Source organism: Salmo salar, chromosome 20 (genome assembly GCF_965601325.2).
Source record: "Salmo salar chromosome 20, fSalSal1, whole genome shotgun sequence".
NCBI classification, from domain to species: Eukaryota; Metazoa; Chordata; class Actinopteri; order Salmoniformes; family Salmonidae; genus Salmo; species Salmo salar.
Genome location: NC_138310.1, coordinates 26,972,566 through 26,984,767, shown reverse-complemented (window position 1 = coordinate 26,984,767; position 12,202 = coordinate 26,972,566). Strand labels below are relative to the sequence as shown.

The window sequence follows — 12,202 nt, the reverse complement described above, 5'->3', positions numbered from 1 at the left end:
TTGAAGACAGACCACCAGAGAGGAGCAGAGGACCACCCACACAGATCACATAGTCTGTAGCCTCATTTACCAAACACCAATAAAGACCAACTAATCCAAAACAAACCTCTTATCACAAATCTCTGATTGCAGGACATCCATAATAGGACTGTTCCATCAGAGTGTATACATCAGACAACCCTACAATCCTATAGAGGAAAGAGGACTGTGAATGAGGATCACTGTCAATTCCTATTGATGGTGGCACTGGAAGCCAATCCATCGTCCTGGTAACGTTGTTGTAACGCACCCTTGAACTTCCATGGACCTGAGAGACTGTGGACAGGTGGTTGGGTCTGGGCAGAGTTACAGTGCAGCAGCCCAACTCTCCCCTGCTTGATGCTAACCCAGAGTGAAAACAGCGACTGCCAGCATCTCCCACAATCGCATTAGCAGAGCAATTTCCACGATTGCCTAATAACCAGAATAAGCCTGACGGCAGCTCCGAGAGGGCTGTAAGGATAACTCAGGGACCCTGCTCACTTTCAGAACCCAGGGAAAGAGTGGAGGCCCACCGGTGGCTCTCCCATCCTCACAGTAATCATGGAAGACATGAAACCTCATGCGAAAGTCAGTACCAGTGTTCGCTAATATGCTTATGCAACATGCCAATGCAAGCAGAACGTACAACATGTTACACTTTGCTGCATGTGTCAAGTTCAAAGGCTTAACCCCGACCCCTGACAGCGCTGTATTACAATCTCATTAGTAGCATAATAACAATTTAGGGCTTAAGTAACGGTAACTGATACACCATGCTGGTGACTTGGGCTGACAGAAAAGAGTCCTCAGTGTGTCTACACAAAAATGAACATCGGCCTTGTGATGTTATTCACAAACAGTGTGGATTACAGCAGTACACATTCTAAACCACAGTACATGGTTTTAATACCTGGAAACAATCAAAAGTGACGTACCGGTATGCAGTGGTTCTATCCATGACAATCACGAGGCACCAAAACTCACCACTGATATTTGGAAAAGTTTAAATGAAATCGTAATACATCACAGACATATTAAACTCTATTCACTCTCCACCGTAGTTAACTACTTGTCCTGATTCCTGATGACGCTTAGCTCAGTCAAGTATACACCTCATCTTCTGCAGAATGAATGTATGCCGTCTTGCCTCTTCCTCGGTCAGACTGGCTCAGTCCGACTGGCTCAGTCTGTCTGTGTGTAAGAGCCACCACTCTGTGTCTGTATCTGTCTGGATGTGTGTGACTACAGGGCTAACTGATGGAGAGTCTCTGTGCAAAACCTTTAACCCCCCCCCAAGCCCAGCCAGCGTCTTCCCAGCACGGCTTTGATCAACCAGTCAGTGCCCTGATCCCCTAATCAGATTACTGCCCCGCCCTTTATGGGGGGTGGAATACAGGACGATTAATGAGTGAGTAAACTTGACTATACTTCTCCCTTACCCTCCATTCACTGCCTTTCATTCAATCGCCACAGAGCTTTTTCCTTCATGGAAGGAAGGGAAAGTAGGCAGACTGAGGACACAGTCTCACCCTCACTGAGAGGTCAGGGCACTGCAGGGTCTGGGTGGTCTCTTCCCTCTGCTCACCACCTCAACTAACCCTAACACATCTGACTGGAGACATCAGCACCAATCATCAACGAACCTGATGACTCTCCACCAATCCCAGTGCCTGAACCCTGGTCGATGGTAGAGGGGCTCAGGATTTTTTTACGGTATGAGAAAAGATGAAGATTCTGTGTCCTTGTCTAGTTGAGTGGCTAGAGATGAATCTCAGGAGGGATGAGACAGAAAGAGAATGAAGAGTGCCCAGTGCACATCCCTCCCTCTCCCTTACTCTCATCATACAAGGACAGATGTGACCCCTCGTTTATTTTTTTATTTAACCAGGCAAGTCAGTTAAGAACAAATTCTTATTTACAATGACGGCCTACCCCGGCCAAACCCAGACGACACCCTATGGGACTCCCAATCACGGCAGGTTGTGATACAGCCTGGAATCGAACCAGGGTCTGTAGTGACACCTCTAGCACTGAGATGCAGTGCCTTAGACTGCTGCACCCTTGGGAGCCTCTCTCCCTGACCTCTCAGCGAGGGTGAGAGTCTGTGTCCTCAAGGTGCCTACTCTCCCCTCCTTACAAAAAGCTCTGTGGTGATTGAGTGAAAGGGAGTGTACACTTTTATAAAATCTCTCTATCCGCATCTGAGGCACTTGCTTTTAGGGGCCTTTGGGTTGGTGTTCAATTCAATAAAATTAAGCTGCAATTGAAACGTCAAGGCAAGTGGTAAACCATGACTGACAACTGCTATAGGCATGAGATGCAGAACTCCTGTTTGACAGGTTATGGTCATCACACCGGTCTATCTGCCAGGTCAGGAGGAGTGGAGTGTTACAGTTACCTTGAAAGAGGATCCGGAGGTAAGGATGGAGGAGGACATCTTGAAGGGGGTCGCTCTTAGGCCCAGGGTCAACTCTGCCAGGGAGAGAGATCGAGACATACAGGAAGAGACTTACATGGAGCTGAAATGTCAAAAGCTCTAGAAAAATACTGTCATTTAAAAACAATGTCACAGCACACCGCCAGTATGTATCCAAAAATATTTACAACAGACTTAAGGCCCCTAAGCCTTTCATTTGGTATATTGGACATGATGATGTTCCCATGTCCCTGAGTGTGTTGAGGGGGCCATCACTCACTGACATGAGCTGCCATGGTGATGGGAGGTCTCATATCTAACCAGTGAGTCACACTATGGACAAAGCCGCCGCTAATATAAACACTCATGTTCTATCCCTCTCTGTATGGATACACACATCTTCATGTGACCAGTGCACTAACACCCCACCCACACAGTAAGCTGGAGGCCATCATAAGACAGCATCTGTCAGTTTAAGCGCAGCTATAAAACAGAAGTGCCTGTTTGATCCGTTCCAGTGTTCTGTACTACATACTCAGCCAGGACTGTTGTTCAGAGCTGCTGGGAGAACTAGTCATTATCCTAGCCTATCTTCAGTCAGTCAGGGAGCTTCCAAAAAAGGACCCCAAAGCCATTAGAGCAAATTAGGCTTAAAAGCAACAATGCCGGCCTCTTGAAGAATGGTTTTTGGAGTGGGGTGCATCGGAGGGAGGCGGAGGAAGGCTGCAGGACTGAATAGGAGAAAAAACAAGCAACAAACAAAGAAGATAGGCTTTTGAAAAATAACTATTTTTCATAAAATTGTAGTTATCTTAGCAAGCTGAATTGTTTACCAGTTGCTAAGCAGTTGCTAGGGACTCTTTTGGAAGAAGCTAGCTAGCTAACGAAGAACAACAAAGAATATCTAGTTAACAGAAGAAAAGAAAGAGAAAATCAGGACAGAAGAAAAAGGATATCAAAGTGAAACAGTTCTCTAAAGACACAAGAGACAATAATACAAGAAACAACACTTCTGTAGCTTGTCAACTATGTGTCTGTCTATCCCTGTTCTCTCCTCTCTGCACAGGCCATACAAACGCTTCACACCGCGTGGCCGCTGCCACTCTAACCTGGTGGTCCCAGCGCGCACGACCCACGTGGAGTTCCAGGTCTCCGGCAGCCTCTGGAACTGCCGATCTGCAGCCAACAAGGCTGAGTTCATCTCAGCCTATGCTACCCTCCAGTCCCTAGACTTCCTGGCGCTGACGGAAACATGGATTACCACAGATAACACTGCTACTCCTACTGCTCTCTCTTTGTCTGCCCACGTGTTCTCGCATACCCCTAGAGCATCGAGCCAGCGGGGTGGTGGCACTGGAATCCTCATCTCTCCCAAGTGGACATTCTCTCTTTCTCCCCTGACCCATCTGTCTATCTCCTCATTTGAATTCCATGCTGTCACAGTTACCAGCCCTTTCAAGCTTAACATCCTTATCATTTATCGCCCTCCAGGTTCCCTTGGAGAGTTCATCAATGAGCTTGACGCCTTGATAAGTTCCTTTCCTCAGGATGGCTCACCTCTCACAGTTCTGGGTGACTTTAACCTCCCCACGTCTACCTTTGACTCATTCCTCTCTGCCTCCTTCTTTCCACTCCTCTCCTCTTTTGACCTCACCCTCTCACCTTCCCCCCCTACTCACAAGGCAGGCAATACGCTTGACCTCATCTTTACTAGATGCTGTTCTTCCACTAATCTCATTGCAACTCCCCTCCAAATCTCCGACCACTACCTTGTATCCTTTTCCCTCTTGCTCTCATCCAACACTTCTCACTCTGCCCCTACTCGGATGGTATCGCGCCGTCCCAACCTAAGCTCTCTCTCTCCCGCTACTCTCTCCTCTTCCATCCTATCATCTCTTCCCTCTGCTCAAACCTTCTCCAACCTATCTCCTGATTCTGCCTCCTCAACCCTCCTCTCCTCCCTTTCTGCATCCTTTGATTTTCTCTGTCCCCTATCCTCCAGGCCGGCTCGGTCCTCCCCTCCTGCTCCGTGGCTCGACGACTCACTACGAGCTCACAGAACAAGGCTCCGGGCAGCCGAGCGGAAATGGAGGAAAACTCGCCTCCCTGCGGACCTGGCATCCTTTCACTCACTCCTCTCTACATTCTCCTCTTCTGTCTCTGCTGCTAAAGCCACTTTCTACCACTCTAAATTCCAAGCATCTGCCTCTAACCCTAGGAAGCTCTTTGCTACCTTCTCCTCCCTCCTGAATCCTCCTCCCCCTCCCCCCCCCCCTCCTCCTCCCTCTCTGCGGATGACTTCGTCAACCATTTTGAAAAGAAGGTTGACGATATCCGATCCTCGTTTGCTAAGTCAAACGACACCGCTGGTCCTGCTCACACTGCCCTACCCTGTGCTTTGACCTCTTTCTCCCCTCTCTCTCAAGATAAAATCTCGCGTCTTATGACGGCCGGCCGCCCAACAACCTGCCCACTTGACCCTATCCCCTCCTCTCTTCTCCAGACCATTTCCGGAGACCTTCTCCCCTTCCTCACCTCACTCATCAACTCATCCTTGACCGCTGGCTACGTCCCTTCCGTCTTCAAGAGAGCGAGAGTTGCACCCCTTCTGAAAAAACCTACACTCGATCCCTCCGATGTCAACAACTACAGACCAGTATCCCTTCTTTCTTTTCTCTCCAAAACTCTTGAACGTGCCGTCCTTGGCCAGCTCTCATGCTATCTCTCTCAGAATGACCTTCTTGATCCTAATCAGTCAGGTTTCAAGACTGGGCATTCAACTGAGACTGCTCTTCTCTGTGTCACGGAGGCTCTCCGCACTGCTAAAGCTAACTCTCTCTCCTCTGCTCTCATCCTTCTAGACCTATCTGCTGCCTTTGATACTGTGAACCATCAGATCCTCCTCTCCACCCTCTCCGAGTTGGGCATCTCCGGCGCGGCCCACGCTTGGATTGCGTCCTACCTGACAGGTCGCTCCTACCAGGTGGCGTGGCGAGAATCTGTCTCCGCACCATGCGCTGTCACCACTGGTGTCCCCCAGGGCTCTGTTCTAGGCCCTCTCCTATTCTCGCTATACACCAAGTCACTTGGCTCTGTCATATCCTCACATGGTCTCTCCTATCATTGCTATGCAGACGACACACAATTAATCTTCTCCTTTCCCCCTTCTGATAACCAGGCGGCGAATCGCATCTCTGCATGTCTGTCAGACATATCAGTGTGGATGACGGATCACCAGCTCAAGCTGAACCTCGGCAAGACGGAGCTGCTCTTCCTCCCGGGGAAGGACTGCCCGTTTCATGATCTCGCCATCACGGTTGACAACTCCCTTGTGTCCTCCTCCCAGAGTGCTAAGAACCTTGGCGTGATCCTGGACAACACCCTGTCGTTCTCCACTAACATCAAGGCGGTGACCCGATCCTGTAGGTTCATGCTCTACAACATTCGCAGAGTACGACCCTGCCTCACACAGGAAGCGGCGCAGGTCCTAATCCAGGCACTTGTCATCTCCCGTCTGGATTACTGCAACTCGCTGTTGGCTGGGCTCCCTGCCTGTGCCATTAAACCCCTACAACTCATCCAGAACGCCGCAGCCCGTCTGGTGTTCAACCTTCCCAAGTTCTCTCACGTCACCCCGCTCCTCCGCTCTCTCCACTGGCTTCCAGTTGAAGCTCGCATCCGCTACAAGACCATGGTGATTGCCTACGGAGCTGTGAAGGGAACGGCACCTCCATACCTTCAGGCTCTGATCAGGCCCTACACCCAAACAAGGGCACTGCGTTCATCCACCACTGGCCTGCTGGCCCCCCTACCTCTGAGGAAGCACAGTTCCCGCTCAGCCCAGTCAAAACTGTTCGCTGCTCTGGCACCCCAATGGTGGAACAAGCTCCCTCACGACACCAGGACAGCGGAGTCAATCACCACCTTCCGGAGACACCTGAAACCCCACCTCTTTAAGGAATACCTAGGATAGGATAAAGTAATCCTTCTAACCCCCCCCCTTAAAAGATTTAGATGCACTATTGTAAAGTGGTTGTTCCACTGGATATCATAAGGTGAATGCACCATTTTGTAAGTCGCTCTGGATAAGAGCGTCTGCTAAATGACTTAAATGTAAATGTTGAAGAAGCCCAGTGGAGCTGTCGGAGGGTCTGGGAGGAGGGGAGGGGTAATCAGAGGCTGTAGTAGTCCTGTACAGGCAGGGTCTTAAGTAAACTGTTTGGGTTGAAGGTCCTGGTGGCTGGAAAGTGTTTGAGAACAAGACTGGCTTTTTGGACAGATCTTCACAGCAGGCTGCTTCTGAGATGCACCAAGACACTAACATACACATACAGAAAAAAAATACTGTATTGACAGACACAATCAAGTAGGTGTCCTGGAAAAAGTTTTAATGCCTGTTTTTGTACTTTTACGTTGACAACGGTTTCCTGGATACAACGGTAGAGTGTGAGTGTTTGAATGGCATTTACAGTGGTACACAGACCATAGTCTGTTGTGGACATCGCCAACTCTGCAGGATGCCACAGAGAGACCACAGCATATTGAAATGTCAGAACATACGGTAGCTAGCTACACTCTATAACTGCCCATTGTTGTGTGTCCCATTCCCGTACCACTCTCCCACCCCCCTCCACACAGTGTGCCTGTCCATCAGACACAATGCTCCTCCATATCCACAGTAGACCCCTGCTCCCACACACGCTCCCTGACCCTGGCCTGTCCTCAGCCTGGGGTTCAGCCCTGCTGCTGACTGCCCCTGTGGCGTCTCTGGTCTCCCATAGCAACAGGGATTCCAGTGGGATCTGAAGGCTGATATTAGCATGCAGAGGTGGAGCTGGGACAGAGCAGGGTACATATCTACACTGTCTGCCTCCAGTCCACACACAGGCACAGTGCATCTGATCTGCTGTAGTACACTGGGCTGGAGGGATGGAAAATGTCCCTGTATGTTCCACTTGCAATGTTTGTTCATCTATTCTAAGATTCAGGAGGGAATTCAAGGGGGTTTATATCATTTCAAATATCAACTTCTGTTTTGGGATTTAACACATATCCATATCCATCAAAATCTGTGGTCTGTAAAGATAAAGAATCTGGAAGCAGAAGTCTTATCTAGCATATCCATCACCAGGTACACAGCTCAAAGAAAGGCCACAGTAAACCACCCAGCACATCATGTCTCTAATGTGCCCAGACGGTAGTGAGTGATGTTTGGGAGGGAGGAGTGTTAGGTAGTGCTCCTACCTGCTCTCTGTCCTATGGGGTTGGTGGTGATGCGTGGGGCCAGGTTGCCTCTAGAGGATGAAGAGGAGGTGGTGGTGGTGCGCCCATCTTTGATCTCGATAGTTAGGAAGGTCTTCATGTCGGGGTCTGCTGCTCCCTTGCTGTCCCGCTGTGCAGATGCTCTCCCTGGGGTCTTGTCTTCCTTTGAGCCGCCCAAGGCGTGCCGCAGCTTTTCAGCCGTCTGCTTTGCCCCGCCTACAGCGTTCAAGGATTGAGCAGCGCTTTGCAGAGGCTTGGTGGCCACGCCCCCTGGGTGAACTGTGCCCTGGCATTGGACATGGTTCTTTGAAGAGGAGGCAGATGAAGAGTAGGATGTAGAGCCTACGTGGGGTCTCCCGGGCCTGTCTGTAGGGGTGGTGATGGATACTACTGTGGTCCCTGCTGTCTGCTTGGCTGGCCCTGCGGCTGGCACTGCCGCTGGCCCCTCACTCAGCTGGGTGGCTCTGCCTAGGACTCGGGCACTGGGGGCTGTCGCGTTCCTCAGACACTGAGAGCCTCTCTTCAGGACCGGGACACTGGGACTGGGCTCCGTGAACTTACGCATACGGTCCCGCACAGAGTTAGCACGGTCGAACGGGGCCAAGACAACCGGCTCTTTCTTCTCAGGAACTGCAAAACAGACAGAAAGCATGAGTGGAAATTATTTACACACAGTAGCAGAGAACAGAGGAACACAGACACAGTCAAGTAATACAAACTGAGTTGTTAATTACCCAGCCCCCCTAGTACAGCTGACACACAAAGACTGGAAACATTTCAAAGTCTTCAGCAGGGCAATTTGCCTAAAAGTCCTCAAACTCAAAGCAGCACTCTTACTGTCTCATGCTAAAGCACTCTGCAAATCCCTTGACTTGATTTCCCTTCTCTCGCTCTCCCCCTCTCCCTTTTTCCAGCCCCCCTCCTTTTCTTCAATCCCCCTCGCCCTCCCTCATCTTCAGTGCGTCAGCTTAGGCCATTAGCTGACAGATTTGCTCCATTTCTAGGTTGCGTGTTTCTGGATTCATGCTCTTTTCTGTACAGCAGAGCGATGGTCTGATTTCCCCACATATAGGGAAAGGCTCCACACTCATTTAGAAAAGCATTTCCCTCCCTCTTAATAATCTCGATTTAGTGTTTTTGAGAATAACAAGCTTTTAGGAGCCTGGGGCCACAGAGAGGAGAATATAAAGAAGGGCCTTCTTATATCTTGCCATCCAGTCCTCTAGCGGTACGCCCTTACCCCTTCCCCTGTATGACTGGCCCTACAAAGCTCCTCTGGATGAAAGCCATTAAACTGATAGGAGTTAGGTAGCAAGTCGTCTTGATGATATTAGAGGAACAGCTATAACTCAGCAGTGCTAAGGGGCTCAGTTCATTGATCCTCTGGTGAGATGTCTGTTATCAACACTGCTGGTGGAGTTTCACAGTACAGCACCAGTAATGAGCCACAAATCCACCCTGGCTCCCACTTAATGTCAGGGGATTACATATACACTACCATTCAAAAGTTTGGGGTCACTTAGAAATGTCCTTGTTTTTTAAAGAAAAGCACATTTTTGTCCATTAAAATAACATCAAATTGATCAGAAATACAGTGTAGACATTAATGTTGTAAATGACTATTGTAGCTGAATACGGCATATTTTTTATGGAATACCTACATAGGCGTACGGAGGCCCATTACTAGCAACCATCAATCCTGTGTCCAATGGCACATTGTGTTAGCTAATCCAAGTTTATCATTTTAAAAGGCTGATCATTAGAAAACCATTTTGCAATTATGTTAGCACAACTGAAAACTGTGGGTCTGATTAAAGAAGCTATAAAACTGGCCATCTTTAGACTAGTTGAGTATCTGGAGCATCAGCATTTGTAGGTTCGATTACAGGCTCAAAATGGCCAGAAACAAAGAACATTCTTCTGAAACTCGTCAGTCTATTCTTGTTCTGAGAAATTAAGGCTATTCCATGCGAGAAATTGCCAAGAAACTGAAGATCTGGTACAACGCTGTGTACTACTCCCTTCACAGAACAGCGGAAACAGGCTCTAACCAGAATAGAAAGAGGAGTGGGAGGCCCCGGTCCACAACTGAGCAAGGGGACTAGTACATTAGAGTGTCTAGTTTGAGAAACAGATGCCAGATTCTAGCTACAATAGTCATTTACAACATTAACGATGTCTACACTGTATTTCTGATCAGTTTGATGTCATTTTAATGGATTTTTTTTGTGTGCTTTTCTATCAAAACCAAGGACGTTTCTAAGTTACCCCAAACTTTTGAACGGTAGTGTACATACACACATAGATAAGGTGTGTATCTGCAAACATGCTCACCTGCATCATTTGATTTTCTGAGAGGAGTGAGTAAAGTATATCTGACCTGAAAGGGGGGTAGGGGGGCGAGAGAGAGCAAAGAGAATATTCAATTAGAACATAGCAATAAGCAACACAGGGCAATAGTGCATATCCATGGGATGGGAGGGAAGATCAGGCTGGTCATGGTGACATCCATGTCAATATTATGTAACAGTTTGGCGCAAGGGAGGCACGTTTGGGGCTGTTCTTTTTTTGGCTGAGGGGCCATGGGGCCAAGATGTGCCTGAGCCTCCACAGCGCAATGTAAACACATGGAAGATAAGCATACCATATTGCAGAGTTCTATAAAAGAGCCTGGAGCCTGCGTTGGGTAAACACTCCCCATAAGGGCAACAACGTGGCGTCATGGTGACCCAAGTCTCTGATGAGGCCATTGAGCAAACAATAGAGACTCAGAATGCTTCAGCAGCCATCTCCTGCCTGTGTGTTTGGCTGTTGCTGGCCAGCCTCAGCGGCTCTTCCTCTGACAGCAGGTGAGGAAAACTGACATCTGAGGGGAACCAGAACCAGCTGAGCACAAGAAAGGATTTGGGCCGGCTCTGAGGTGCTGAGTTTATTTGTGTAGCCAAGTAACCATACTCAAACAGAGCTTTTAAACACGTACAGAGACATTTTATATGTTTATAGCTGTCGACGTTACAAAGATGCTGCTGAGAACTGGTGCTTCAAAAGAGAGGAAAGGAGAGAGGGAGGGAGAGAGGGAGGGAGAGAGCAAGGGAGAGAGGGAGGGAGGGACACGCCATCATAGCTCAACATCCCCCTCTAGTGGTGTGATAACCTATATATTCTACTGTTCTACCTAGAGACAGAGCAGATCATGTCAGCAAGCATTTCCCAGCTAGATTCAACAAGACTGTACCTTCTGTTCCTGGATGTCTCCTCTTTCCTTGGCACTGCCATTGAGCAGGACACTGTGGGAGTCTGGGGCTTTCCTGAATAGGACGGCCCCATCAGGCTGATAATGATTGGTAGTGGTGCTGTCCTGACGGGGCTGGTCTGGATGGTGGTTGGTGCTTTCAGCCTCGGAGTCTGTGCTGGAGGAGGAGCTACTCATGGTCACCTCTGGCTGCTCTACTCGGCTCCGGCCCACAGACAACACGCCCACGCTCAGGTCAGACGTCCCTGAGTCCAGAAGTTTCCGTGACAGGAGCCCTGTGCCGTCGGACGTCTCAGAGCCCAGGGGGGCTGGCGGTCCCATACTGGAGTCTGACGTGCCAGAGTCCAGTTTCTGTCTGAAGTGGGACTCTGAGGACCCAGAGTTCAGTCTGCCTCTGTGGGCGGAACACTGGCTTCTGTCTGATGCTCCTGAGTCCACCCTGGTCCTGAAGGCTGAGCCCAGGCTCTTTTCTGATGCTCCAGAGTCCACCCTGGTCCTGAAGGCTGAGCCCAGGCTCTTTTCTGATGCTCCAGAGTCCACCCTGGTCCTGAAGGCTGAGCCCAGGCTCTTTTCTGATGCTCCAGAGTCCACCCTGGTCCTGAAGGCTGAGCCCAGACTCTTTTCTGATGCTCCAGAGTCCACCCTGGTCCTGAAGGCTGAGCCCAGGCTCTTTTCTGATGCTCCAGAGTCCACCCTGGTCCTGAAGGCTGAGCCCAGGCTCTTTTCTGATGCTCCAGAGTCCACCCTGGTCCTGAAGGCTGAGCCCAGACTCTTTTCTGATGCTCCAGAGTCCACCCTGGTCCTGAAGGCTGAGCCCAGGCTCTTTTCTGATGCTCCAGAGTCCACCCTGGTCCGGAAGGCTGAGCCCAGACCCAGACTCTTCTCTGAGGCTCCAGAGTCCAGACGGGGCCTGGAGGCCTGGCTGCGTTCTGAGGATGTCGAGTCAGAACGCTGGCGGTGGGATAGGACCACGTCTGGCTCTGATGATGTCACAGGGTCCCGGGTCTGTGGGCGGGTCAGCAGAGGGCCTGGGACCTCATCCCTCACCAGGGGGTCCAGAACCAGAACCATGCCTGAGTTGGAGCCTACAGAACACAAAGACCACAATACAGTGAGTGGGACATACCTATGAGTAGATCTAGTATAGTGCCGAGGAACACATACCATGAAAATACAACTTTGTTATGTACAATTCTGTTCTTGCATTTTTTCAGTTTCTCTGACCTAACATAAACAAGATGGAATGTAGG

The 12,202-nt window shown here is 49.7% G+C and overlaps 1 protein-coding gene across 1 annotated transcript in view; it reads right to left on the bottom strand.

Moving 5' to 3' along the window:
- The window catches only part of LOC106580347 (uncharacterized), a 95,234-nt gene that overhangs the window by 17,405 nt on the left and 65,627 nt on the right, over window positions 1–12,202 (bottom strand). The window contains 4 exon segments of the mRNA XM_045703139.2: window positions 2,420–2,493; window positions 7,682–8,329; window positions 10,034–10,079; window positions 10,935–12,037. Of these exon segments, the coding sequence (XP_045559095.2) occupies window positions 2,420–2,493; window positions 7,682–8,329; window positions 10,034–10,079; window positions 10,935–12,037 (1,871 nt within the window).